Here is a 27,208-nt window from a genome sequence, read left to right as displayed (position 1 = left end):
TGCTGTGGTGGTGGGCATTGCCAGTGAATTTGTGGATGGGGGTGAAACATTCCTTCTCCTGTACTTATGAGATACATGTGCTCAGGCTACGGTCACCCTGGAGCTGTGGAGACTGCTCTGGCCTTTCCCACAGAGCCCTCAGATCCTCCCTTAGCCTGAAAGGTGAGGGAACCTGTCTTTCAGTTCTGGAAGTGGCACTGGCTTTGGAGGTCCTAAGAGAGCCCTTCTTTCCATAAATATGCCTTTCATGCTTTCTCTGTGGATCTTCTAGTTCTTGTTCTAGCAGAGACCCAGTAGGCCCTGTTGGATGTTCCTAGGGGTCACAAGTTTCTCATTGTTCAAGAACATTCTTCTAAAACTTAGACCTGTATTTTCAGGTTCATACAGCTAATAAACCACTAAGCTACAAATCTGCAGAAGTCCAGGGTCAATTACAACACAAGGCCTCTTTCCTCCTCTTTCTGCCTTTCCCTTCTTAGCTCTTCTTTCAGCTTATTTATAGTTGGAGACAGGACTTTCCCCATATTTACACAGCAAATGACAGGATTTCTTTCTTCAGTAGAAGAGAGTCTCAAATATTTCTTTTATCCACCCACTGATGGGCCCTTGAGTTGATCGCACTACACTGAACAGAGGAGTAAGGGCAACTGCTGAAATCTGTCTTTTGAGCTTACACTCAGAAGCAGAATTTCTGGATTGCACAGTAGCTTTAGCTTTACACTTTGAAGGTCATGTGACTTGGGGCAGCACCGCCCCCCCCCCAGGGTGAAGTTCGTCAGACATTCTTACATGTGTCAGGTGACAGCTCGCTTTAGTTTTGACTTGAGTTTATCTGATAACTAGTGACATTGAACATTTTTGATAGATAATCTTTTAAGATATTTTCTCATTTTAAACTTGTATGTATGATTTGTAAATATTTCTGTAAATCTACATGTTGTCTTTTGACTTTGTTACATGGGGACCTGGGCTTATTCTCAGTACACGGCAGGCTGACCACCTACATAGGAATTCAGGCTGGGGAGAATCACAAACCTTGAGTTTCTACAAACAGAACTTCTAGTTAGGCCATTTTTCTTGAGGTGGCAAATGAATAAGGGTGAGACTTAGGGCTAGCCCAGTCAGGAATTGATACAGTGAGACAGTAGAGTTAGGAGGAGATGAGGGAAGCCTGTGGGGCTAAGAAAGTCCTGGAGTCTAGGTGTGATGGTCCCCTGGCCCGCTAATGGGATTCTTATGTATCTCAGAGAAGTTCTGTTGTCTGTCTGGTCATATGCCTTCAGAGTCCATGAGAAGCTCACAGTTTGGTTCAGATACACAGAGCTCAGGTCTATGGGCAGGTAGACCCTTGTACTGGTCCTTCATCTGTTTAGCATTAGCTCATCTTTATCTCAAAAAGGGATGATGCATTCACAGGGTTAGGTGGTGGCATCTGTTGGTACCTGCTGGGGCCTGGATTGCAACAGGCACAAAAGCCATTTTAGTCACCCTTTCTACCTAGGATGTACATTGACAGCTCAGAGTAGGGGTCATGGAGAGTTTCCCTGAGGAGGAGGTGTAAGATTGAACAGATGAGTTGGGATGAAGTGCACTGGACTTCTTACCCACTGTGTCCCTTCTGGTGTTAGTAGCTTTGGTGACTTCCACTGGGGGAGGTAAAGTAGTTTTCTGCGAGGATTGAGCAATCCATTTTCCTGGAATCAAAGAAATGATGGACAAAAAGTAAAAGTGAGAAAACAGGGTTTCCTGAGGTACCCAGGGGAGTGGTAAGCAGCAAAAGGGGAGGCCGCAGGATGGAAGGGTACTAGTGTGGAGAGCTCTGTGCTCAGCCATTGCCTTTGCTCGCCCAGCTGCCTCCTTGCACTTTTAGTACAGAGTCCCCAGGGAGGAGAGGGATGGGGGAAGAGTAAAGAAAGGGAGGGACCAAGGGAGGTGCTCCTTGAGCACAGGTGGGGGTCTTGCTTCAATTAGTCTTTGAGCATAGCTGTGGGAAGCCCCATAAGATCTTTCTGCATGGTTCAGGGATACTCACTAGGCAATTGGAAAGTCCTTTCAATAGCAAGTTCGGAGTTGTTTTTTATGCAGCAAGTGTGGGTGCTGTTGAGTTCTGAGGTCCACAAAGAGAGCTGGCTACTCATCGTGTAATTTTTATCATTCTTTTTGAGGGGGAAGGTCCTCTTAGTCGTGTACTTCGCGGTTGAGTCCCAGCTGACTTCCAGTGGATGGTTTCCAATTACCAAGCAGGCCAGGCTCACCGACTGGTTTTTCTTTGAGAATTCACACTCTGAGATGAGGAGGAACACTTGAGGGTCGTTGGGAGATTCTGTGAGACAGACAGGGGAGTCCTGAGGACATGGGACTGGAAACAATGGTGACACCATGCCATATTCATAAACATGACTCAGTCCCAGGTAGGCTGGGAAGAAGGGCTTTGAAGCCCTCTGGCCAGTCTCAGGAGTGTCCATCTCTCTCCCGCCATCATCTCTTTTCTGAACCTTCCTCAGCTTTCTTGGGAAGAGACCTACCCCCTCCTCTTCCAAACACCAGTGGCCCTATCCCTCCTGGATATAATTCTCCCACGACCTTGACAGGAACAACTAACCTTCTACATCCTCAGAACCTCTCAAGTAGCCTAGAGCACCTGAGCAGAGCATGCTTTGGGTCTCTCTGGGCTACTCTTCCTTCTCAGGTCTGGTATGTCATATATTTTCAGTGTTCCACTTCCCATTTTCCAGAGACGTGTGGAGGATACATAGGGGCAGACTATGTGGGATAAATTGTGCCCTCTAGCAGATTTCCTTGCTGAAATTCTAAGCCTGGAATTCCAGCATCCACTGTGGGGATGTCAGGGCTCATCACCAAATTCCAGATCTATTTGAGGCATTGTCACCTCAGCATCCTGCCTCTCATACCAGCATCTGTATTAGTTTCCTTGGGCTGCTGGGGGAACGTGCCACACGTAGACTCTTGAGCACAGAGTTCTGTTCTTTCCCAGTTCTAGAGGCCAGGAGTCTGGGCTACAGCAAGCTGGGAACCTCTGTGCCACAGAGCGTCTGTCAGAGACTTCTAGCTCTGAAGTCATGGCCTTTGGCCGACCCTTGTCTCTTGGCACCAACACCCCAGTCACTGTCTCACTTTCCTGCTTCTTTCTCCATGTATATGCCTGTGCACCTACTGCCATGTTTCAAGAACGCCATTCTGCTGGGTTTGATGATCCAGCATGAGCTCCTGTCAACTAGATCACCCACTATGATCTCAGAGCTAGAAGTCTGTGATAAGCTCTCCCTGTGGCACAGAGGATCCCAGCTTGCTGTAGCCCAGACTCCTTGCCTCTAGAACTGGGAAAGAACAGAATTCTGTTGCTCAAGAGTCTACGTGTGGCACGTTCCCCCAGCAGCCCAAGGAAACTAACACAGATGCTGGTCTGAGAGGCAGGATGCTGAGGTGACAATGCCTCAAATAGATCTGGAATTTGGTGATGAGCCCTGACATTTCTACAGTGGCTTCTCAAAAGCTTGCTGTTCTCTGTGCCCTGCAGCTACCCACGTGAATCCCAGCTCAGGGGCCATCATCGAGGTGCTATCCCAGACTCATTTAATGTCTCTTTAGGAGCTTGTTATCTACATAGTTTTCTCCCAGGACCTGCTGTTCTCTCTCCGGCTCTGCTCCCAGGCCTTCCTCTTCCTGCAGTTAGCCTGGACTTCCTATGTCTGTGGGCTTCACCAGCTGTTCACACCATGAGCAAGGAAGTACCCTGCACTGCCCTCATCTTGTATTTGCAGGTCTTTCCTCTCTGAGCTGAGGCCCATGACCCACACCTCTCTTCTTTCTACTCTTGTTCTGTGGCCAGGCCTTTATCTGTCTTTCTTGAGTGACTGCAGGGCCTTTATCCTGTTTCTTCATATCTTTCCAGCAGTTACCATAAACAGAGAGTTTGAGTTCTGAGTTATTGACTGATCTCCAGGGCCTGGCGCATTGCAGGAGAGGTACACACATCCTGTTTATCTCAGTCAGCTCCCATAAGGTACACCCAACATACCACAAACTTTTGGGATAAGACCCAAAGTATCGTGATAGCTGGGAGCAGCACCAGTGCAATGTGGTGGGCTGGCCTCCAGAGCACAGACCCAAACCGGAGGCTAGTTTCCAGATTCCGAACGCTTTGGGGGAGATCAGGCGTGGGATTTTCTCTGCCCTGCTTCCTTTCTTCCATCAGGGTGTATAAGACAGAGTGCTACCATTGCTGTCAGAGCTCACTCTCTTTCTCTCTTTCCCTCCCTCCTTCCCCTTTTCCACCTCTCCTTTCCCTCTTTCTCCCTGAAGTCCCGCCAGACCATTCCATTGCCAGTTCTCGAACTCCCTCCAGACAATCCTTGCCATGTCAACACTTCAGGACATGTTTGAAAATAAAACAATAAACTGAGTTCACAAGATAAGGTATTTATTTCCAACAACATCTGTAGTCAGTACAGCCGTATGTGGTCCAGACCCCGCTTCAGGGTACACAGGTTGACAAAGTCCTTGACCCAGAAGTCCACCTCAGAGCTCCAAGCCGGAGGGTGATACAAGAAAGATAGGAATAAGTTTACTAGTCCTACAGGCAGTCCCACCCCAGGCCCAGAGGTAATGCCCTTGCGGGAGGGTTTCTTGGTCTCTGATGTCCTTCCGCGCTGTGAGTCACTTCACCTGCAGGTGACAGAGACAGTGTAAATTGCTGTCCATTTTTAGGGATCAGAGGTATGGGCAATGAGAACCGGTGGCTCCCTGCCCTGTGTACTCAGCCCTACAACCACACTACCTTGAACAGCGTGACAGTGGTGCTGTAGAAGAGACTCAGGAGAAATAGGACGATGAAGGTGGAGGCGGTGGTCCATAGGTTCTCAAAGCCTTCCTCCTCAGCATTCACCTCCCCCTCTGTGAAGGGACACACAGAGGGAGGGTCAAGCCAAGCCTTGGGGTGGTTGAACAACTCCCTGAGGTTTGGAGAGTCTTAGCCAGTTTTGACTGGTTCCCTTAACAGTTCAAGCTAGACAGAGGCACAGCATAGGTCAAAGTGAAGGAGGCACCAACTTGGGGCCTTATACTGGGAGCACTGGGGCAGCAGAGGCAAGCAAGACAGGCACAGCACATGGACATGGGATGAAGGCAGAGTCAGGAACCCTGTCATAATGGCATTGGTGTGCTCTGGACTTCCTCTGAGCGGGTGGCAACGTCAGGACTGCTTAGACTGAAAATTTAGTGTAGGGTTCTGTCTCCAGGCTTTGGGAAGAAGAGCATGGGGCACCTGAGACTGTCCTTCCTTACTTCCTGAAAGCCTCAGCATCTCATGCTCCTCTTTGAGCAGAGTTCCTGTGGGTGGCTTGTCCTTCTCCTACTAGCAATGCTAGGTCTTGGTACCAAGAGACGGACAGACAGTGAGGGAGACAGTGGGACCAGGGCATTTATTGGGGTCTCTGACCCCTGTAAAGATGAGTCAGTGGGAATAGCTAAAGCCCAGGCCTCAAATTATTAAGAACATGAAGAATTTCCAGGATGCTGGCCCAATGAGACAGTGTTATTGGGTCCTTACAGGGACTCCAATGACCCATGCTGATGGGATTCAGCTTCTTCTGGACAATTGCGTTATGTCTTCTGCATTCTGGACTGGGGCCAGGGTATTTGTGAGTGGGATAGGCACTCTCCCATTGATCTCCTGAGGCGTTCTACTAATGGAGGCACAGTCAAGGGCAACTTTCTGCCTTTTGGGTGGATTTGAACACCAAGTGCTCTCTCTGGGCACAGAGTCTTGTATCTGTCATAGGTGGTCAGAAGGTTGTCCTATGGTGCTGGGACAGGAAGGCATGTTCTTTGCTTGGAGCTATCTCCCCTAAGCATAGACTGAGTTCCCCGAGAAGCTTCAGCGACCCAGCCTAGTGTGGGCTCTCTGGGCCCTGAGCCCTGGAGATTATGGCCTTGGTCAGAGTCCAGGTGTACTTGTGTGCCGTGCCTGTGCAGTTGTTAGTATGGACATTTAGTTAGCTAGATGCTTCTGTACATGCCTGTGCATGCATGTCTTTGTGCCTACGTGGTTCAGTTGTTTATATTTGTCTATATTTTGTTTCGGTGTATACATGTCCGTGTGTGTTGGTATCTGTTTCTGTGTGTGGCTCTGTGTCTATGTCCATTTGTATGTTTCTGAAGATATTTGTATGTGTCCATGCAAGTATGTGTGCATGTGCTCATGTGCATGCATGTGTTCCTGAGTGTGAGGGTGGATCTGTGTATACTTTTATGAGTGAATACATATTTGTGCATGTGTCCACACATGTGTGCCTATATCTGTGTGCAAATGTATGTCTCTGTGTGTGTGTCTGTACATGTGCCTGAACTCAACAGGGTAGCAAAGCTTCCAGCCATATATCTAGAAATAGCTGGAGGGATGGCATGCTTACACTCTGTCTATTGTAAGTCCTTTTGAGTTCACACAGAAGGAGGCAACTGGCAAGGTAGAGGAAGGGTCAAGGTGGAGGAAAGTCTGCAGGGTGTGTGCAGGGCAAATACAACACAACATAGCTGTTGCCTCAGCAGGCAAAAGCATTGCATAATCAAAACCAGTGACTTTTGAATGGATTTTTTTTTATTTCTAATTTTTATAAAATGCAGCATCTTACTCTGACATGGTTAGTTCGCAAACACAGAGCAACTAGACCCCCAGAGCCTGCCTGGTAAGGGGCTAGCGTGGTCAGTAGCAGGTGCTGCCTGTGTCAGACATGATTAGGGATACATTGTACAGTGTGGGTTTACCAGTGGACTTGTCCACGGTCCTCTCGGTCACCATGTGTGGCAGGGCCTCGTGGCCTACAACACAGGTGTAGGTTTCCCCGGAGTTCCATTCCTCCTCTGTCACGGTCAGGATGCTGTGGGTGAAGTAACGGTCTGGGGCCTGTGGTTCTGGCATTGGGGCACTGGTCACATACTTGTCTGGGGACAAGGGTTGACCCCTCTGAAGCCACTGCACAAAGATGTCTGCAGGAGAGAAGCCTTTCACTAGGCAGGTGACTGTGGCTGACTCTCTCAGGATCAGTTGCTCGCGGGCTGGTGGCAGCAGGTACACAGCAGGTGGGTGCTTGGCCGCCTCTGTAAGCAGAGACAGTGGTGAGGATAAGGGTAGAAGGGGACCTGCCATCCCCATGAGATAGAGGAAGGGCACTGGTACTAGAAGGGAAGGAAAGGGGAAATACCTACCACTGGGCTTTGAGATAACTTTCTTCTGTGGTGAAGGCAGGTCCCTGTGGGTCACGGTACACACGAACTCTTTCCTGCTATCCCAGTCTTCCACACAAACATTGGCCACACCCCTGGCACTGAAGGTGCCATTGGGGTGGCTTTCAGTGAGTGTGGTCTTGGTTTCCAGTGGTTCACCATTTTGGGAAGCCCAGGAGATATTCAGGGTGTCATAGGTTGCCAGGTTGGTGACTAGGCAGGTCAGCTTGGCAGACTTGTTGATGAAGATGTCAACAAAGGAGGGGGGAATGGGGAAGGCTAGGATGTCTGTGGATGGACCTGCAGTCAAGAGAAGATTGTGTCAGTGACTGTCGAGTTGTGAAGTCAGAGAAAAGTTTAGTTTCTGTCCCCTAAATAGTACTGACTGATTTACTGAGCCTCCGAATCTCTGCTTAAGGGAAGACACTGGTCTTGGCCCTTGAAGCCAAGGCTCAAGGAGCAAGGAGCCATGTTAGGGTGCATTAGCCATACCTATAAGAGGGTTGCCCTGATCTGGGAGGGCTAGTCACTGGGTTTAGGACATGGTACTCACTGGCAGCGCATGAGGAGGACACATTCTTCCAGAAGGTGAGACCCCTGTGATCCACACGGCACGAGTACACATTCAGGTTCAGCCAGTCGCTTTCAGTGATGGTTAATGTGCTTATGACCTTGAAGGTTCGGGGTCCAGATCCTTTGTCTTCAGCAGTCACTGGCTCTGTGGTGAAGCCAGACTTTACAAGCTTCCCGTCATGTAGCCAGGACACTGTGATTTGTTTGGGACTGAAGTTGGAGGCCTCGCAGATGAGTCTGGACTTGCGTGGTGCAGGGCCATAGAAGGCATCCCGTGGTGGAATGAACACACTTACATTGGGGTTTATCTCTTTGACAACTAGAGTGAAAAGACAAGGTATGAGTTCAGCTTGGCCTAAGCCCCAGCCCTCTGCTCCCCCTGGGCCATGCCTGGGTCTCTGCCCCCACCGGGACAGCTTGGTTCTTACCTGGTATGGGCACATGTAGATCTTTGTTGTTTTCACCATGGTGGGCTTTGCAGACCAGGTATTCATCTGAACCCTCAAGGACATTCTTGGGAGACAGGAAGACCTGCGAGGTGGCTATATACTTGTCTCCTGTCCTCATAGTCGGGAAAGTTCTGACACCCTGGTTGATTTTAGAGTTGTTCTGGTAGTTCCAGGAGAAGGAAATGGAGCTGGGCAGGAAGTCCCGTGCCAGGCAGCCCATGGCCACCAAATTCTCATCAGACAGGGGGCTCTCGCAGGAGATGAGGGGGAAGAGAATCGGGGGGGATTTACTCTCTGAGGACCGGCGAGGGATAAAAAAAGAGAAATGGAGGAGTGAGAGTCTGTCTTCTTGTCCCCTGCCAGTCCGATCTGTACACTCCTCTGCCTCTGTGGCTGGTGTTCTTAAGGCAGACAGGGCTAGATATGGTAGTAGATGGGCCTGGCCTACTGGACAAAGCTATGGAGCCAACATGGCTGGAACATTGGAAGCCTTCATGGACATGGAGAGATGTCTCCTAGAGTGGGTGGATCTGGCCCGTCAGCCAACACCAGCCAGCTCCAGGAACCCTGACCCCCGTTTCTCAGGGACAATCCTAGTCCCCAGCTTCTCAGGTAGGCTTGGCCCTGCCTTGCCCTGCTTTCCTCTGAGACAGCAGCTGGGAGAAGCCTTCTCATTCCATAATAATAGGAATCCCATCAGGAGGTAGAGGTGGTGGGGGAGGGGCTCAGGCTTCATATCACCGCACAAAACCGAATCCTCACACTGGGAGAGCAGGTTGCTTGGTTCACGCGGTAGTAAAAATCAAGATTGCTACTTGTTCTGAAACCTCTCCAGCCAAGCAGACAAGGTGTGTCAGGTAGGAGCAAGGTGGGTTATCATGGGGGAACTCATGGAATCATCTTGAAACTTCACCTTGGCATACGTTTGCCCAGAACAAAATCCTAGCCAAGCTGGTCCAGACCTGGTGAAACTCATTCAATCCAGCTTTACTCTTTCCATCCCAGACCTGCTCATCCCAGTCTAGCTAAACTATTTCAGGCCCAGCACACCCCAGCTCACCCCAGCGCACCCCCGCTCACCCCAGCTCACCCCAGCGCACCCCATCTCACTCCTGCTCACCCCAGCTCACCCCAGCTCACTCACGCTATCTTAACTAAACTAGCCTGAGTCTAGCTAAGTTCAGCTTAGTTTACATTAACCCAGCTCAGCCCCGCTCAGTTCATTCTACTACAGCCTAGCCCAGCCTAGCCTAGTTAAGCTGATGCAAGCAAAGGTAAGCCTAGCTCATGCCAGCCCAGTTTAGCTCAGGCCTGTTGGCCAGCACATCTCGTCCCAGCTCAGATCTGGTTACGATACCAGTTTAGCTGTCTAAACTCATTTTAGTTCATCCCAGCCTGGCTGATCTTAGTTTAATTCAGTTTAGCCCTAGTCAGACCAGTCTAGTCCAGTTCAACCAGCCTAGTTAAGCTCAGTCCTATATAACTAAGCTCAACCCAGGCTAACTCAGCCAGTCCAGCTCAGCATAGTTCAGTCCAGCTCATGTAAACCCTGCTAATCCCAATTTATGCCAGCTCAGTTAGACTAGCTCACCTGAGCTCAGCACACCCCAGCTCAGCTCACCCCAGTTCGCCCCAGCTCAGCTCACCCCAGTTTACCCAAGCTCAGCTCACTCCAGTTCACCCTAGTTCACCCCAGCTCAGCTCACCCCAGCTCAGCTCACCCCAGCTCAGCTCACCCCAGCTCAGCTCACCCCAGTTCATCCCAGCTCAGCTCACCTCAGTTCACCCCAGCTCAGCTCACCCCAGCACACCCCAGCTCAGCTCACCCCAGTTCACCCCAGCTCAGCTCACCCCAGCTCACCCAGCTCACCCCAGCTCAGCTCATCCCAGCTCAGCTCACCCCAGCTCATCTCACCCCAGCTCATCTCACCCCAGCTCATCTCACCCCAGCTCATCTCACCCCAGCTCAGCTCACCCCAGCTCAGCTCACCTCAGCTCAGCTCAGCTCACCCCAGCTCAGCTCACCCCAGCTCATCTCACCCCAGCTCACCCCAGCTCAGCTCACCCAGCTCACCCCAGCTCAGCTCACCCCAGCTCAGCTCAGCTCACCCCAGGTCAGCTCAGCTCACCCCAGCTCAGCTCAGCTCACCCCAGCTCAGCTCAGCTCAGCTCAGCTCAGCTCACCCCAGCTCAGCTCAGCTAACCCCAGCTCAGTTCACCCCAGCTCAGCTCAGCTCACCCCAGCTCACCCCAGCTCAGCTCACCCCAGCTCAGCTCACCCCACCTCAGCTCAGCTCCCCCCAGCTCAGCTCACCCCAGCTCAGCTTAGCTCACCCCAGCTCAGCTCACCCCAGTACAGCTCACCCCAGCTCACCCCAGCTCAGCTCAGCTCACCCCAGCTCAGCTCAGCTCACCCCAGCTCATCTCAGCTCAGCTCACCCCAGCTCACTCCAGCTCAGCTCAGCTCACCCCAGCTCACCCCCGCTCAGCTTACCCCAGTTCAGCTCAGCTCATCCTAGCTCAGCTCACCCCAGCTCAGCTCACCCCAGTACAGCTCACCCCAGCTCACCCCAGCTCAGCTCAGCTCAGCTCACCCCAGCTCAGCTCAGCTCACCCCAGCTCAGCTCAGCTCATCCTAGCTCAGCTCACCCCAGCTCAGCTCACCCCAGCTCAGCTCAGCTCACCCCAGCTCAGCTCGGCTCACCCCAGCTCAGCTCAGCTCACCCCAGCTCAGCTCAGCTCAGCCCAGCTCACCCCAGCTCAGCTCACCCCAGCTCACCCCAGCTCAGTTCAGCTCACCCCAGCTCAGCTTAGCTCAGCTCAGATCACCCCAGCTCAGCTCAGCTCACCCCAGCTCACCCCAGCTCAGCTCACCCCAGCTCAGCTCAGCTCACCCCAGCTCAGCTCAGCTCAGCTCACCCCAGCTCATCCCAGCTCAGCTCACCCCAGCTCATCCCAGCTCAGCTCACCCCAGCTCACCCCAGCTCAGTTCAGCTCACCCCAGCTCAGCTCAGCTCAGATCACCCCAGCTCAGCTCGGCTCACTCCAGCTCAGCTCAGCTCACCCCAGCTCAGCTCAGCTCAGCCCAGCTCACCCCAGCTCAGCTCAGCTCAGCTCACCCCAGCTCAGCTCAGCTCACCCCAGCTCATCCCAGCTCAGCTCACCCCAGCTCACCCCAGCTCAGTTCAGCTCACCCCAGCTCAGCTTAGCTCAGCTCAGATCACCCCAGCTCAGCTCAGCTCACCCCAGCTCACCCCAGCTCAGCTCACCCCAGCTCAGCTCAGCTCACCCCAGCTCAGCTCAGCTCAGCTCACCCCAGCTCATCCCAGCTCAGCTCACCCCAGCTCATCCCAGCTCAGCTCACCCCAGCTCACCCCAGCTCAGTTCAGCTCACCCCAGCTCAGCTCAGCTCAGATCACCCCAGCTCAGCTCAGCTCACCCCAGCTCAGCTCAGCTCACCCCAGCTCATCCCAGCTCAGCTCACCCCAGCTCAGCTCAGCTCACCCCAGCTCAGCTCGGCTCACCCCAGCTCAGCTCGGCTCACCCCAGCTCAGCTCACCCCAGCTCAGCTCAGCTCACCCCAGCTCAGCTCAGCTCACCCCAGCTCACCCCAGCTCAGCTCACCCCAGCTCATCCCAGCTCAGCTCACCCCAGTTCACCCCAGCTCACCCCAGCTCAGTTCAGCTCACCCCAGCTCAGCTCAGTTCAGCCCAGCTCACCCCAGCTCAGCTCAGCTCAGCTCACCCCAGCTCAGCTCAGCTCACCCCAGCTCATCCCAGCTCAGCTCACCCCAGCTCACCCCAGCTCAGTTCAGCTCAGTTCAGCTCAGCTCAGCTCAGCCCAGCTCACCCCAGCTCAGCTCAGCTCATCCCAGCTCAGCTCACCCCAGTTCACCCCAGCTCACCCCAGCTCGGTTCAGCTCACCCCAGCTCAGCTCAGCTCAGCCCAGCTCACCCCAGCTCAGCTCAGCTCACCCCAGCTCAGCTCAGCTCACCCCAGCTCATCCCAGCTCAGCTCAGCCCAGCTCACCCCAGCTCAGTTCAGCTCACCCCAGCTCAGCTCAGCTCAGCTCACCCCAGCTCAGCTCAGCTCAGCTCAGATCACCCCAGCTCAGCTCAGCTCACCCCAGCTCACCCCAGCTCAGCTCACCCCAGCTCAGCTCAGCTCACCCCAGCTCAGCTCAGCTCACCCCAGCTCATCCCAGCTCAGCTCACCCCAGCTCATCCCAGCTCAGCTCACCCCAGCTCACCCCAGCTCAGTTCAGCTCACCCCAGCTCAGCTCAGCTCAGATCACCCCAGCTCAGCTCAGCTCACCCCAGCTCAGCTCAGCTCACCCCAGCTCATCCCAGCTCAGCTCAGATCACCCCAGCTCAGCTCAGCTCAGCCCAGCTCAGCTCAGCTCACCCCAGCTCAGCTCGGCTCACCCCAGCTCAGCTCGGCTCACCCCAGCTCAGCTCGGCTCACCCCAGCTCAGCTCGGCTCACCCCAGCTCAGCTCAGCTCATCCCAGCTCAGTTCAGCTCACCCCAGCTCAGCTCAGCTCACCCCAGCTCAGCTCAGCTCAGCTCACCCCAGCTCAGCTCAGCTCACCCCAGCTCAGCTCAGCTCAGCTCACCCCAGCTCATCCCAGCTCAGCTCAGCTCACCCCAGCTCAGCTCGGCTCACCCCAGCTCAGCTCGGCTCAGCTCACCCCAGCTCATCCCAGCTCAGCTCACCCCAGCTCAGCTCAGCTCACCCCAGCTCAGCTCAGCTCAGCTCACCCCAGCTCAGCTCAGCTCACCCCAGCTCAACTCGGCTCACCCCAGCTCAGCTCAGCTCACCCCAGCTCAGCTCGGCTCACCCCAGCTCAGCTCAGCTCACCCCACCTCACCCCAGCTCAGCTCAGCTCACCCCAGCTCACCCCAGCTCAGCTCACCCCAGCTCAGCTCGGCTCACCCCCAGATCAGATCAGCTCACCCCAGCTCAGCTCAGCTCACCCCAGCTCAGCTCGGCTCACCCCAGCTCAGATCAGCTCACCCCAGCTCAGCTCGGCTCACCCCAGCTCAGCTCGGCTCACCCCAGCTCAGATCAGCTCACCCCAGCTCAGCTCGGCTCACCCCAGCTCATCCCAGCTCAGCTCAGCTCACCCCAGCTCAGCTCAGCTCACCCCAGCTCACCCCAGCTCAGCTCACCCCAGCTCAGCTCACCCCAGCTCAGCTCGGCTCACCCCCAGATCAGATCAGCTCACCCCAGCTCAGCTCAGCTCACCCCAGCTCAGCTCGGCTCACCCCAGCTCAGATCAGCTCACCCCAGCTCAACTCGGCTCACCCCAGCTCAGCTCGGCTCACCCCCAGATCAGATCAGCTCACCCCAGCTCAGCTAAGTCACACTTAATGCAGTTTGACTCATCTCAGTTAAGCTAGCCCGGCTCATCTGAACTCAGCGCAGTCTACCTCACTCCAGCTCATCCAGTCCAGCTTTGCTTGCTTGCCCCAGAATGATTACCTCAGCTTGGTACATCTTAGAAGAGCTCAGAGAAGCTGAGCCTTTTCCGGTTCAGGTCATCTGTCTCAGCCCAGCTTTGTTTGCTAGAGCCTTGCTTACCAGGCTCTCAACCTTGTTCATGGAATTCTGCTCAGTCAGCTTTGTTAGTTCAGCCTTCTCTGTACAGCTCTTTACTGTGGCTGGGATCCTGAAGACCAGGAGATTTAGCCCAGCCAACCTGTCGTTCTCATTTCTGTCCAGCCTTCATTCTGAGTATCCACACTCTGATCCCTGTCCTTTCACACTGACCTTAGCTTCAAAGCACTGTTCTTTGATACCATTCTTTAACAACCATGAAGTATGTTTACCGGCAACTTCAAATTCATTAGACCATCTTGAGATGAAGATCAAGAAGGTAGTAATGTTTTCTATAAAAACTAAAAACATCCTTTGCTCCAGAATCCTAGCATTAGCCTGGGACTTTCTTACTGGGTCTCAATTAGCTTCCACTTTAAGTTCCTTCTAGATTAAAACCATGATTAACAACCACCTGGGCATCCATTTTATCTATGGCTTAAGACAAGGCAGTATTGACCCAAAATTCAAAGTCACATGTGTAACTGAGGCAGAGACAGCACTAGTAACCCAAGTAACACACTTAACTGAAATAATTCCAGATGATCATATAAACTTTCTCTAAGATTTCCTTAAAATACCAGAGACCCATAATCTATAACCTTTTTCTTTTACAGGTTTTTAAAAGAAAAGTTAAATGTAAGTGACCCAGACAATAGCACTCAAAAGACACACAAATGTTTCTTTCTCCTCCTAAAGCAGTGACTGAAGACTAAGTCCCTCTCAAGCAGAAACAGTCATCAAACACAAGCTTTAAGAGCAGCAGCCACAATGGTGGCTGCCTCTGGCTTACCGTTTAGGATGCCTGGTCTTGGGGAGGTCCAGGGTCTTTGAGTGGAATTGGTACTTCAAGGCCATCGAGACTGGCTGGTCCATAGGCAGCCAGGTGAATGAGTGGCAGAAGCCACAAAAACTGTACATTCCCAGGTCTGGGTGGTCCTGGGAGACCCAAGGTCCAGGTCTGCCCAGCAGAAACCCAGTCTCAGAATTTTGGCCAGTTCTTCAACAAGAAGCCAGGTCAGAAGGAGTTCAAAGAGACCATGTCTGTTGTGGATTGACTTAGATGCCTTCTTTCTTTTGCACTATCTGACCGAGTGTCCTCTCGGGCACCAACTGCATTCATTTTTAAATGCTTTCTCTTAAAATGAATACTTAGGAAGAGGTCTTGAAAAAGACTTAGGGAGCCAAAGGAGCCATCTTTACCAGAAAGTCAAAGTCTTTCTTAATCATAAAGGCAAAACCAACTAGCTTAAAAAAATCATGAACAAAGCCACTGTAAGTGCTTTGGGTATTGGAAAAAGAACTGAGTTGAGATCAACAATAATGATAATATGAAGAATAATTAAGTAATTTCAAAAAATTTTCTAAATACATTAGAAATTTCTTACACAGTTTCTGACTCAGTCTAACTTCGAAAATGAATACACCTTAGAAGCTGATAAATTTAAGTTTGTGAAAACTAGAACTTTACAAGGTAAAACTGAAAGATTACTAAGTTAGAAGAAAGAGGGCCTTTCCAGTTTCGGCTGAATTCCCAACCTATTTTCGAAATGCAAATTACCCAGGTGTTGTTTTGCTCAGTCTGGACTTTCAGTTCTGCCTGGCTGGGCAAAACATTTCAAAACTTCTTCAAACCGCAGCTAGAAATTTACCTAGTGGCTTTGTTTTTCCTTCCCAAAATAGCCTTGCCACATGATCTGCTTCCTGTGAGCTGCAGCAGGTGTCCTGGACCCGTCAGCCATCTTGACTCCAACTCAACTTTGCTCAATTCATTTAAAAATATTTTAAACTTAATTTATTATTATTAAAAGTCAGTTCTGAATAGGATATGAAAGACCCTCATTCCCCCCTTCCTTTGCTGAACTTTTGGCAATGCCAATTACAGACAAACATTACTTCAAATTGAGTGACTAGAATTTTTGATTCTTGGACATTTAAAAAAACGAATACTTCAAAAATCTCTCACATTATAAAGTCATAGTATTCTAGCTATTTTTCTCAGGAACCACTTTAAAGATAAAAACGATACCCTCTAATATTCCATAGGCACACTTTTGTGTTTCTTTGGAATGCTGGACTTCTGTAGGCTCCCCGGCTACCTTCCTGAGATGAGCCCACTGTGAATCTCTAAGACCAAGGCTAGCTGCCGTCCTTGCTTGATTTACTCACTCAGACAGTTCTTTTTCCAACAAAGAAAGTTTTAAACAGTCAAGTGCAGAACATGCCTCACAAGCCTAAGGAAAGTGCTCGGCTCTTCTCCCTGCACTGAGCAGTTTGCCGATGCGCAAATGTTCACACAGACACCGTCCCGAAGCGCATTTCTCAGCCATCCCTGTGATTCCAAAAACTGAATGCCTCCTACCACATCTCAAACTATTCTTCTAGCCATGGATCATTACAGCATCTCACACAAATGAGACTCTCAAGTCCCCTACCCCATCATCCAGGGTCTCCATCAGACAGGTCCTTCCCTAATAGTCTTTCAAAGGTTTAGAAATATTCAAAAGGCTCTGTGATCCCTAGGCAGTGAGTCCCCCGCTTCATTCTGCCAGCCAGCCACCCATGTTCCCTCAGGAATAAATCTCCAGGACTAGTCTGCAATGCTCAGAAAACTTCATAGGCAAAGGTTAAAAATGAAGGCCCAGAGGGCCATTCTTACCTGAGGAGACGGTGACTTGGGTCCCTTGACCCCAGTAGCCCATAGCATAGTAATCACAACGGTGAGATTTCCATCCATACCACACAAAAACCCCCCGAGCCTGACTAGAGTGGCCCCCGGGCTACTCAGGCACTATGTTGACTCCCAGTGCCCCACAAAAATCAATCATTCAAGTCACTGTCCCCTACTCCAATCCTTGCCTGGGCAAACGTCCCTGGACCTCTCTTTAGTTTTCAAAGTGACCGATGTTCCAGCCTCACCTCTGTGAAACCAAATAACCACTGGTTCTGGACTTGGCACCAGAAGCTGGCAGCCTCTAATTCACACCAGCGTCTGATAAATCCTAGATGGAAGCCTGCCCAGACTGCAAGTTCTGGCAGACCCTTCCTCACACTTCCACAGACCGGTGGGGAGAGAGCCCTGACCCAGACCTGTCTGTCTCAATTTGGGGGCAAAGGGATTAAATCTCAGCACCCACTTATAGGGAGTCTTGGTCCGGATAGCTCAGAGTCCCCCTAAGTACATTTAGAATGGGAAAAGGTAGGACTCACCTGAAGAGACAGTGACCAGAGTCCCTTGGCCCCAGTAAGCAAACCAGTTGTCACATTGTGACAAACATGATAAGATCCCAGACAATAAACGGCTCTTGATAACAGCCCCAATATCATCTCAGATGGAGCCCAGTGAGGGACAAGGATAGTGGGGATAAGGGGACTCTAGCGGCAAGAGTGGCTGGGATCCCCATAGACCCCTGGCTGTAAAGTCTGGGAGCTGAAGGTGATTGCCTGTGTCAGCCAGGGCCCATGAAGACCCTTCCTGACTCCCAGGTTGTCCCTAGTTTTCATGACCTGAAACTCAGATATACTCATTTCCCCCCACAAATGCAGCAAAATCTGTCTGAGTTGAGTAGAAAAGAGGGGCTGGAAGGACTCACCTGAGGAGACGGTGACCATGGTTCCTTGGCCCCAGTAATCAAAGTAGTCACACTGTCACAAGCCCCTCTAGTGGGTGTACACAAACCTCTATCCTTCCTCCCAAGCCACATTTCCTATGACTGCCACTGTCCCACAGGTTGAGGCCTCTGACTGCCTCTTATCCTGGGAGCAAAGACTCCAGCCTTACAGAAAGACATCTGCAGATGGCTCAACTTGGGGAAATCTGTGAATATCTTCCCCAGATTCAGAATGCAGGATGCAGAAAGAAAGCCAGCTTACCCGAGGAGAGGGTGACTAGGGTCCTCTGACCCCAGACAGCAAAAACATTGCACAGGGACATGATCCCTACGGTTGCCCAAACAAAAACCTGACCCCCAATCTGGACTAACACAGATCATCTAGAGACCCCAGAGACTTAGCCAGAGAAGGTGGGAGTGAACAGAGAGCTTACCTGAGGAGACGGTGACCAGGGTTCCCTGACCCCAGACATCGAAGTACCAGTAAGTAACACAGCCTCTGCTCTGCCTCTGCTCCTGTACTAAAACCTTCACCACAGCCTGACTTGGAATCCCAGTCCCCAGATGAGTTACTTACCTGAGGAGACGGTGACTAGGGTCCCCTGACCCCAGACATCTAAGTTCCAGCCACACAGCCTGTGCTCTGCCTCTGCTCCTGAACTAAAACCTTCACAACAGCCTGACTTGGAATCCCAGTTCCCAGATGAGTTACTTACCTGAGGAGACGGTGACTAGGGTCCCCTGACCCCAGACATCGAAGTAACCATAGACACAGTGAGGTAACCCTACATCTAGGGCCATAATAAAACCCAGCCCAAAGTCTCCTGGAGTCCTTAGGGGGCTCCAAACCCCAGAAACTTAGCTGTTTGGAGAGACCTCCACTTTAGCTCAGCTGAACGGGGCATGCTTGTAGGATGGTATCTTTTAGGCTAGAGTGAGCTAGCATAGTGAGACTCTTTAAAGAGAGAAGAAAACAGGAGAAGGAGCAAAGAAAGGAGAGAGGAAGCCATGCCTACCCTGTATTCTTAGCAAATCTCACCTGCCTACCGCTGGCCTGGGATCCTCTCCCAAGTCCTTGGCAGAGTGCTGCCGCCTTCAGCTGCCTGTGTTTTCTCATGCTTTCCTGCCCTAGGAGCCCAGGACCTGTCCACAGTAGCTCTCTTTCCGTCCGCACTGTCTCCTGCCCTCCAGAACCTTACCCTCCCTCTCAGACCCACTCTTTTCTCCCTCAGCTTTCTCAAGCTCCCAGGCTGCCCCTAGGAAACTCCAAACAGAAGGTTTTTGTTGAACCATGAGTCACTGTGGTTCCAGTTAGCACTGTGGTTCTCTGCTCAGCCAAAACCTTTGTACCAGCCACAGACCACAGGGACCTTGACTCTCAAACCTCACACTAGCCACAGAGTATGGAGATTCCAACCCCCAAACTGCCAGTCATCTCTCCTGTAAGGTGGGGGGCAATGATTTTTCTCAAAACAATTATTAAAGTTCAGGAGCAGATGTGAGCTGGGACTACCTCTATTTGTCACTCACCTGTATTTGAGTTGTTTATCAGCCATGGAGAAAGGTCTGTGATGGTGGAGGGGGGCACTGCCCCTCCCTGGGCAGCCCTAGAGGTACTTTATCCATGACTGGATACCTCTGAGGTGCTCTTGGGTGCCTGTCAAGCACTCAGGCTGTCCTTTGCTTTCTGATCCGATTTGTACAACAGGAAAGTGACCTAAATTAAAGTCTAACGTGCCATGGCAATGGTCCTGAAGGAGCAGCATTGTTGGTGCTGTGTCACCCACGCCCAGCGAGGATGTGTCCCCTCTTGGTCTTCACCAGAGCTTCTGGTTCTCAGCAAGAGGTCTTAGCTGTTCTGGGTGGTACAGGGGAGCAGTTCAGTGCTCTAAGATAAAGTTCTTTGCCAGTGGTATTCTCCTGACCCGGGGGGGAATGGGTGGTGTAGATCCTAAGGTAGGGAAGAGTCTTTATTTTACATATATGACTTTGTTCAGAGCTAGGCTCTACAGGTTAGCAGTGGGTGCCTAGGGAGTATAGAGGTTTGTAGCTCCAAGCTAGGCATAAGACTCTGGTAAGTAAGAACCTTGGGGACATAGATGGTACGGGACGATCAGGAGGGGAGGTGACCGTGGCCTGGGGACCTGGGATACAGGTGGGGTAGATGAACAGGAAAGGTGGTGTCTGACTTGGTGACCTGGTGACATGGGAAGGTGGGATGAGCTGGAGGGGGAGTGGGCCATAGCCTAGGATTTCCCGCTCAAGAGTGAGAGCCAGTAGAGCGCCAGCCTTTCTTGCTCTCTTGGCTGGGGTCCTGCTGTGTGGAGGAGTTCTAGGTCTTGGACCCTCAAGCCCCATCACTTCCCAGAATCTCTTTTCTCTCAAGTCTATCTAGGTGGTCTCTTAAAAGGAGAGGCATAGGGCTGCCCCAGGTCTTCCAGGGAACACCTGCTCCTGCTGGAGTTCCTCAGTTTCTGATAAGGGAGTGGAAGATGTATTTAAGGACTTCCCAGTCTACAGTTTGAGCAGTCATAGGCTTTCTTTACTACTCACTGCAGAGGTCTAGCTAAACAATAGGACTATTGCCTGCTTGGGTCTTAGTCACCTCCCGTGGCACAATATGCCTTGTAGGCTGCAGTGTGACAAGATATGACATCCCAGGAGGAAGCTCTGGACCTTTCTGTCACCTCTCAGCTGTGCAGAGCTAGTGTGGATCACCACCACACAATAAATCCACCTATCTACACTTCTGCTTTCTGTGTGCCTCTTCCACAGTATCCATGGTCTAAGTCTGAAGATTTCTGCTCTACGTACTAGGGACATGTGCCAGGAAAAATACATAGTTGTTCTTGTTTGCTTCTCTGTTGCTATGATAAACATCACAACCAAAAGCAACTTGGGGAAGAAAGGATTTATTTCATCTTATAACTTAAAATCTATCACTTAGGGAAGCCAGGACAGAATCATAGGCAGAGATGAAACAAAAATCATGGAGGAATGCTGCTTATTTGCCTTGCTGCCTCTGGCTTGCTCAGCTATATTTCTTATATGGTCCAGGCCCAGCTGCCTAAGGATGGTACCACCCACAGTGAGCTTGGCCTTCCTACATTAGTTACCAGTCAAGAAAAGGCCCACAGACATTCCCCTAGATTAATGTGATGCAGGAAATTCCTTAATAGAGGTTTTTATCCTTCCAAGTGTGTCAAGTTGATAACCAGGATTAGTCATTATAGTGTTGTAGACAAGTGCCCTAGAAATAGCCAGGTAAGGAAACTGGATCTGTACAATGAGATGGCCAGAGCTGGGCCTACTTGCTAGGGTTGAGTTGGTCTCCCAGCCTCTGCCTCATGGCTGGAGTCTTCTAGGACCCTATTCCAGGTACCCTATCCTGCCTAACCGTATTCTTTCAGATTCTGTTCTGACAGGTTTCACCCTGTCCTACCTTGCTTATTCAACTCCACACTTTAACACATTCTGTCCCAAGTACCTAGTTCTCGGCTTGAGTACTCTGAATGGGACTTGGAGCTCTGTTGAGGACTAGACATTCAGGTAGGTGTAAAAGTCACTCTGTACATTCATCTTACGTATGAGTCAGAGAAGGTTCATTGTAGAGCTGCTGAGAGCAGTTGGTGAGCTGTGGGTGCCCCTATGGGATGTGGAGATATGGGTTTGAAAGATGGTTAGATAACTCTGAGATTCCATCTTACATCTGTAAAAATGTCCAAGATCAAAAACACTGATGACAGCTTGTGTTAGAGAGAATGTGGGGTAAAGGGAACACTTCTGCATTGCTGGTGTATATGCAACCTGGTACAGCCCCTTTGGATATCAGTATGGTGATTTCTCAGAAAAGTAGAAAACAACCTACCTCAGGACCCATCAATACCACTTTTGGGTATATATCCAAAGGATGCTCAATCATACCATAAGGACATGTGTTCAGCTATGTTCACAGCAGCATTATTTGTCATAGCCAGAACCTGGAAACAACCTAAATGCCCCTTGACCAAAGAATGGATAAGGAAAATGTGGTACATTTACACAATGGAGTACTACATGGCAGAAAAAAACCAATGATATCTTAAAATTTGCTGGCAAATGGATGGATCTAGAAAACATCATATCGAGTGAGGTAACCCAGATCCAGAAAGAAAACTACCACATGCACTCACTCATAAGTGGCTTTTAGACATAAAGCAAAGAAAAACCAGCCTATAATTCACAATCCTAGAGAACCTAGCACAAAGCCCTGGTAACCTGTGGTTTACAGCCTGGAAGTTGCTCTCTGTGAAGGCTTTGGACCTGTCCATGGTCAGTACTCACCCACCTGAATCCAATCACCATCCAGATTACTCTTTGATCTTACATGGATATCCCATCCACTGAGAAAGGTGGAAGGGGATGCTTGAACATGCATGATTCTGGCTGCACTCAGTGCTCGGTCCTGGATGGCCTTCTGGTGCCTTGGATTCTTCAGCCTTTTTTTTTTTTAACAGAGGCAGATATCTTTAGTCCTGCAGGCAGCCACTGACAATGAAATCAACAGTTGAACAGTCTGAGAGCAGCAGTGCTGGAAGAAGAGAAGTGGAAGCAGAGAAGGCAAAGCTGATAAAATTCTGTAGACCATTGGTTTACACAAGAGTTCATCATCTTCAAGGTCAAGGATCTCTAATCCCCGACTGAAAGTTATAACACTGGCTATAGATAAGAGTCCTCATACTTGAATCCTGCATGAAGACTGCAGCTTTCCAGAGTGTTACATGCTGCTGCGTCTGTCTGTTTGCTGTTGTGTACTGACAGATGAAGAGTGAAAAGGAAGCTACCAGAGATCAAAACTTGAAAAGTTTTTGGTCAACCTATGATTTCTATCTAGGTGGAACAGAATAATCTTCAGTCAATATTCTGTATTATACACAGCAATAAAATATGTCTTACGTGTCAAATATACAAGCAAATTCATAAATATAATTGCATATTCATGTAAAACTTATCCAGTGAAGTTGGATTCAAGGAAAAAATCCTTAAGTTTGTACATGTGAAAAATGTATTTGAATACTAGTGTTATTGAGCACATAATTATTAGATCATGTCTTCTTTTTTATAAGGATGCATAGGCATTTACACAGTGTGTGTCTTAGGTTCTTATTACTGTGATAAAACACTATGACCAAAGGCAATATAATGAGAAAAGGGTTTATTTTATCTTACAGCTTATGCAATGGACTAGACATTTTTGATGTATTTATTGCATATATATTGCATATAGTTATTGTACTTATTGTATATAGTTTTTCTTGTATTAGTTATAGCTTCCTTTTAATTTTAGACAAAAAGGGAAATGTAGTAGCATTTCATTTATATTTTAATAAATAAAGCTTGCTAGAAGATCAGAGAGTAAAACAACCCCACTGGTCAGCCTTACAAACCTGACAGTGGGAACACATCTTGCTCTAGTGCTGATGTGACCCAAGAGGTGAGTCAGCAGCCATAGGGCTGGACAGCTGGATACCCCACTCTCTGGGACCTCTCCAGAAGGACAAAACCCAGGGGCCTTTCCCCAACTCCCTCGTCTGTTCTAGCCAGCTAACAGGGAGTTTTCCTGTCGCTGGGCTATCCCCCAACCCACCTGGCCCCCAATCCTGCCTTATCACCTGTGAGCTTTCTCCAAAACTGAGATGACCTAAAAGAGGGTAGACCAAGAAAAACTCTCAAGTACTCAGACAGCCACAGCAAGAATTGGACCAAGATGCCAAGACACTGTCAGGCTCATATGAAAGAAGAGATGGGTAGGCGCCAATGCAAGAATTCCTCCAACATCCTAAAAAGCAACAGAGTAACACCAGAACCCAGTGGGCACACAACAGGAAGATTTGATCATCCTAACCCAGAAGAAGTAGAAGAAAATGACTTTAAACGTAACTTTATGAAAATTATAGAGACCTTTAAAGAGGAAGTGAAAAACGCTGTTAAAGAAATGGAAGAGAAGACAAACAAAAAGTTGGAAGAAATTAATAAATCCCTCAAAGATACCCAAGAAAACAAAGAAAAAAAACAATCAAACAGGAGAAGGAAACATTACAAGACTTGAAGATTGAAATAGAGGTAATAAAACACAAACCGAGGGAATTCTGGATATGGAAAATCTGGGTAAATGAGTCAGAACTACAGAGATAGTCAGAACTATAAGAGATAGAAGAAAGAATCTCAGGTGCTGAAGATACGATAGAGGAAATAGACTCATTGGTCAAAGAAAACATTAAATCCAACAAATTCTTAACACAAAACATCCAGGAAATCTAGACATCATGAAAAGACCAAACCTAAGAATAATAGGGGTAGAAGAGGGAGAATTCCAGCTCAAAGGCACACAAAAATATATTTAACACAATTATAGAAGAAAACTTTCCTAACCTAAGGAAGGATATCCTTATGAAGGTACAAGAAGCTTATAGATCACCAAATAGACTGGATCAAAAAAAAAGCCAAAAAAAACCCAAAAAAACAAAATACGATCCTCTACCCATATAATAATCAAAACACAAAACATACAGAATAAAGAATATTAAGAGGTGCAAAGGAAAAAAGGTCAAGAAACATATAGGTAAATCAATCAGAACTACACCTGACTTCTCAATGGAAACCATGAAAGCCAGAAGTTCCTGGATACATGTGCTACAAACACCAAGTGACCATGGATGCAAGCCTAGACTACTATACCTAGCAAAGCTTTCTTTCACCATCGATGGAGAAAACAAGATATTCCATGACAAAAACAGATTTAAAGAATACGTATCCACAAACAGCCTTACAGGAAGTAATAGAAGGAAAACCTCAACCCAAGGAAGCTAACTACACCCACAATAGCACAGATATCTGATAACCCCTCATCAGTATAACCCAAAGAGGGGAAACACACAAACACTACCACCAAAAAATAACTGGAGTTAACAAGCACTGGTCATTAATATCTTATAATAACAATGGACTCAATTCACCTATAAAAAGACACAGGTTTTCCTTATTTAGCTTCTCTAGGATCACTAAGTATAGGCTCAATGTCCTTTGTTTATGGCTAGAAACCAGATATGAGTGAGTACATCCCATGTTACTCTTTTTGGGTCTGGCTTACCTCACTCAGGATAGTGTTTTCTATTTCCATCCATTTGTATGCAAAATTCAAGAAGTCTTTGTTTTTTACTGCTGAGTAGAACTCTAATATGTATACATTCCATACTTTCTTCATCCATTCTTTCATTGAAGGGCATCTAGGTTGTTTCCAGGTTCTGGCTATTACAAACAATGCTGCTAAGAACATAGTAGAGCATATACTTTTATTGTATGATAAGGCCTCCTCTTGGGTATATTCCCAAGAGTGGTATTGCTGGGCCCAGGGGTAGGTTGATCCCAAATTTCCTGAGAAACTGCCACACTGCTTTCCAAAGTGGTTGCACAAGTTTGCATTCCCACCAGCAATGGATGAGTGTACCCCTTTCTCCACAACCTCTCCAGCAAAGGCTATCATTGGTGTTTTTTATTTTAGCCATTCTGACAGTTGTAAGATGGTATCTTTAAGTTGTCTTAATTTGCATTTCCCTGATCACTAAGGAAGTTGAGCATGACCTAAAGAGTCTTTTGGCCATTTGAACTTCTTCTGTTGAGAATTCTCTGTTCAGCTCAGTGCCCCATTTTATAATTGGGTTGATTAGATTTTTACCGTCTAGTTTCTTGAGTTCTTTATATATTTTGGAGATCAGACCTTTGTCAGTTGCGGGGTTGGTGAAGGTCTTCTCCCAGTCAGTGGGTTGCCTTTGTATCTTAGTGACAGTGTCCTTTGCTTTACAGAAGCTTTTCAGTCTCAGGAGGTCCCATTTATTCAATGATGCCCTTAGTGTCTGTGCTGCTGGGGTTATACGTAGGAAGTGGTCTCCTGTGCCCATGTGTTGTAGAGTACTTTCCACTTTCTCTTCTATCAGGTTCAGTGTGTTCGGACTAATATTGAGGTCTTTGATCCATTTGGACTTGAGTTTTGTGCATGGCGATAGATATGGATCTATTTTCATTCTTCTACAGGTTGACATCCAGTTTTGCCAGCACAAGGAGAACCCAAAGAAAAACATATAGGCATCCTCCTGAATATTAACCTCCATCAGGCGATGAAAGGAGACAGAGACAGAGACCCAATTTGGAGCACCGGACAGAAATATCAAGGTCCAAATCAGGAGCAGAAGGAGAGAGAGTACGAGCATGGAACTCAGGACCGCGAGGGGTGCACCCACACACTGAGAACATGGGGATGTTCTATCGGGAACTCACCAAGGCCAGCCGGCCTGGGTCTGAAAAAACCTGGGATAAGACCAGACTCATTGAACATAGTGGACAATGAGGACTACTGAGAACTCAAGAACAATGGCAATGGGTTTTTGATCCTACTGCACGTACTGGCTTTGTGGGAGCGTAGGCAGTTTGGATGCTCACCTTACTAGACCTGGATGGAGGTGGGTGGTCCTTGGGAGTTCCCGATAGAACATCCCCATGTTCTCAGTGTGTGGGTGCACCCCTCGCGGTCCTGAGTTCCATGCTCGTACTCTCTCTCCTTCTGCTCCTGATTTGGACCTTGATATTTCTGTCCGGTGCTCCAAATTGGGTCTCTGTCTCTGTCTCCTTTCATCGCCTGATAGCTCTATTGGCTGACAAGGGAGGGGAACTTGATTGGGGGAGGGGGAGGGAAATGGGAGGAGGTGGCGGGGAAGAGACAGAAATCTTTAATAAATAAATAAACGGAAAAAAAGACACAGGTTAAGAGAATGGATACTAAAACAGGGTCCAGCATTCTGCTGTTTACAAGAAACACACCTTATCCTCAAAGACAGACACTACCTCAAAGTAAAGAGTTGGGAGAAGGTTTTCCAATCAAATGAACCTAAGAAACAAGTGGGTGTGGCTAAACTAATATCTAACAAAATTGATTTCAGACTAAAATCAATCAGAAGAGATGGAGAAGGACACTTTATACTCTTAACAGGAACAATTAATCAAGATGAAGTCTCAATCCTGAATATCTATGTCCCTAATATAAAAGCAGACACATATGTAAAAGAAACCTTGCTGAAATTTAAATCACACATTAAGTGCCACACATTAATAGTAAGAGATTTCCACACTCCTCTCTCAACAATGGACAGGTCAACCATACAGAAACTTAACAGAGAAAAAAGAGAATGTCATGAATCAAACATGATGTTATGAATCTAATAGATGTCATGAATCAAATGGACTTAACATACATCTATAGAACCTTCCACCCAAATAGGAAAGAATATACCTTCTTCTCAGCACCTCATGGAACCTTCTCTAAAAGTGATGACATACTTGGTAACAAAGCAAACATCCACAGATACAAAAAAAAATTGGAGTAACCTCCTGCGTCTTATCAGATCACCATGGAGTAAAGTTAGAATTTAGCAACAATACTACCCCCAGAAAGCCTACAAACTCATGGAAACTGAATAGTCAACTACTGACCACCCTTGGGTCAAGGAAGAAATAAAGAAAGAAATTAAAGTCTTTCTTGAATTCAATGAAAATGAAGGCACAACATATCCAAATCTATGGGACACTATGAAAGTAGCGCTAAGAGTAAAGTTCATAGCACTAAGTGCCCACATAAAGAAAATGGAGAGAGCTCACATTAGCAACTTAACGGCACACCTGAAAGCTCTAGGAAAAAAAAAGAAGC

The 27,208-nt window shown here is 48.7% G+C and overlaps 1 protein-coding gene and 2 gene segments (V, D, J or C); 1 reads left to right on the top strand and 2 right to left on the bottom strand.

The window, feature by feature from the left end:
• The window catches only part of LOC142835326 (Ig alpha chain C region-like), a 178,569-nt gene extending 161,121 nt beyond the window's left edge, over positions 1-17,448 (bottom strand). Inside the window, exon 1 of the C gene segment in view lies at positions 17,072-17,448.
• Positions 1-27,208, top strand: part of Tedc1 (tubulin epsilon and delta complex 1) — a 520,546-nt gene that overhangs the window by 254,495 nt on the left and 238,843 nt on the right. The gene's annotated exons all lie outside the window — the stretch shown is intronic.
• Positions 4,425-27,208, bottom strand: part of LOC142835324 (Ig mu chain C region-like) — a 248,437-nt gene continuing 225,653 nt past the window's right edge. Inside the window, 7 exon segments of the C gene segment in view lie at positions 4,425-4,686; positions 4,799-4,914; positions 6,784-7,116; positions 7,225-7,542; positions 7,796-8,134; positions 8,244-8,558; positions 17,455-17,506. Coding sequence covers positions 4,678-4,686; positions 4,799-4,914; positions 6,784-7,116; positions 7,225-7,542; positions 7,796-8,134; positions 8,244-8,558; positions 17,455-17,506 — 1,482 coding nt within the window.

The sequence above is a fragment of the Microtus pennsylvanicus genome, chromosome 14, assembly GCF_037038515.1.
Source record: "Microtus pennsylvanicus isolate mMicPen1 chromosome 14, mMicPen1.hap1, whole genome shotgun sequence".
Classification (NCBI taxonomy): domain Eukaryota; kingdom Metazoa; phylum Chordata; class Mammalia; order Rodentia; family Cricetidae; genus Microtus; species Microtus pennsylvanicus.
Note: the sequence above shows the minus strand (reverse complement) of the source record. Positions and strands in the feature narration are given on the sequence as shown.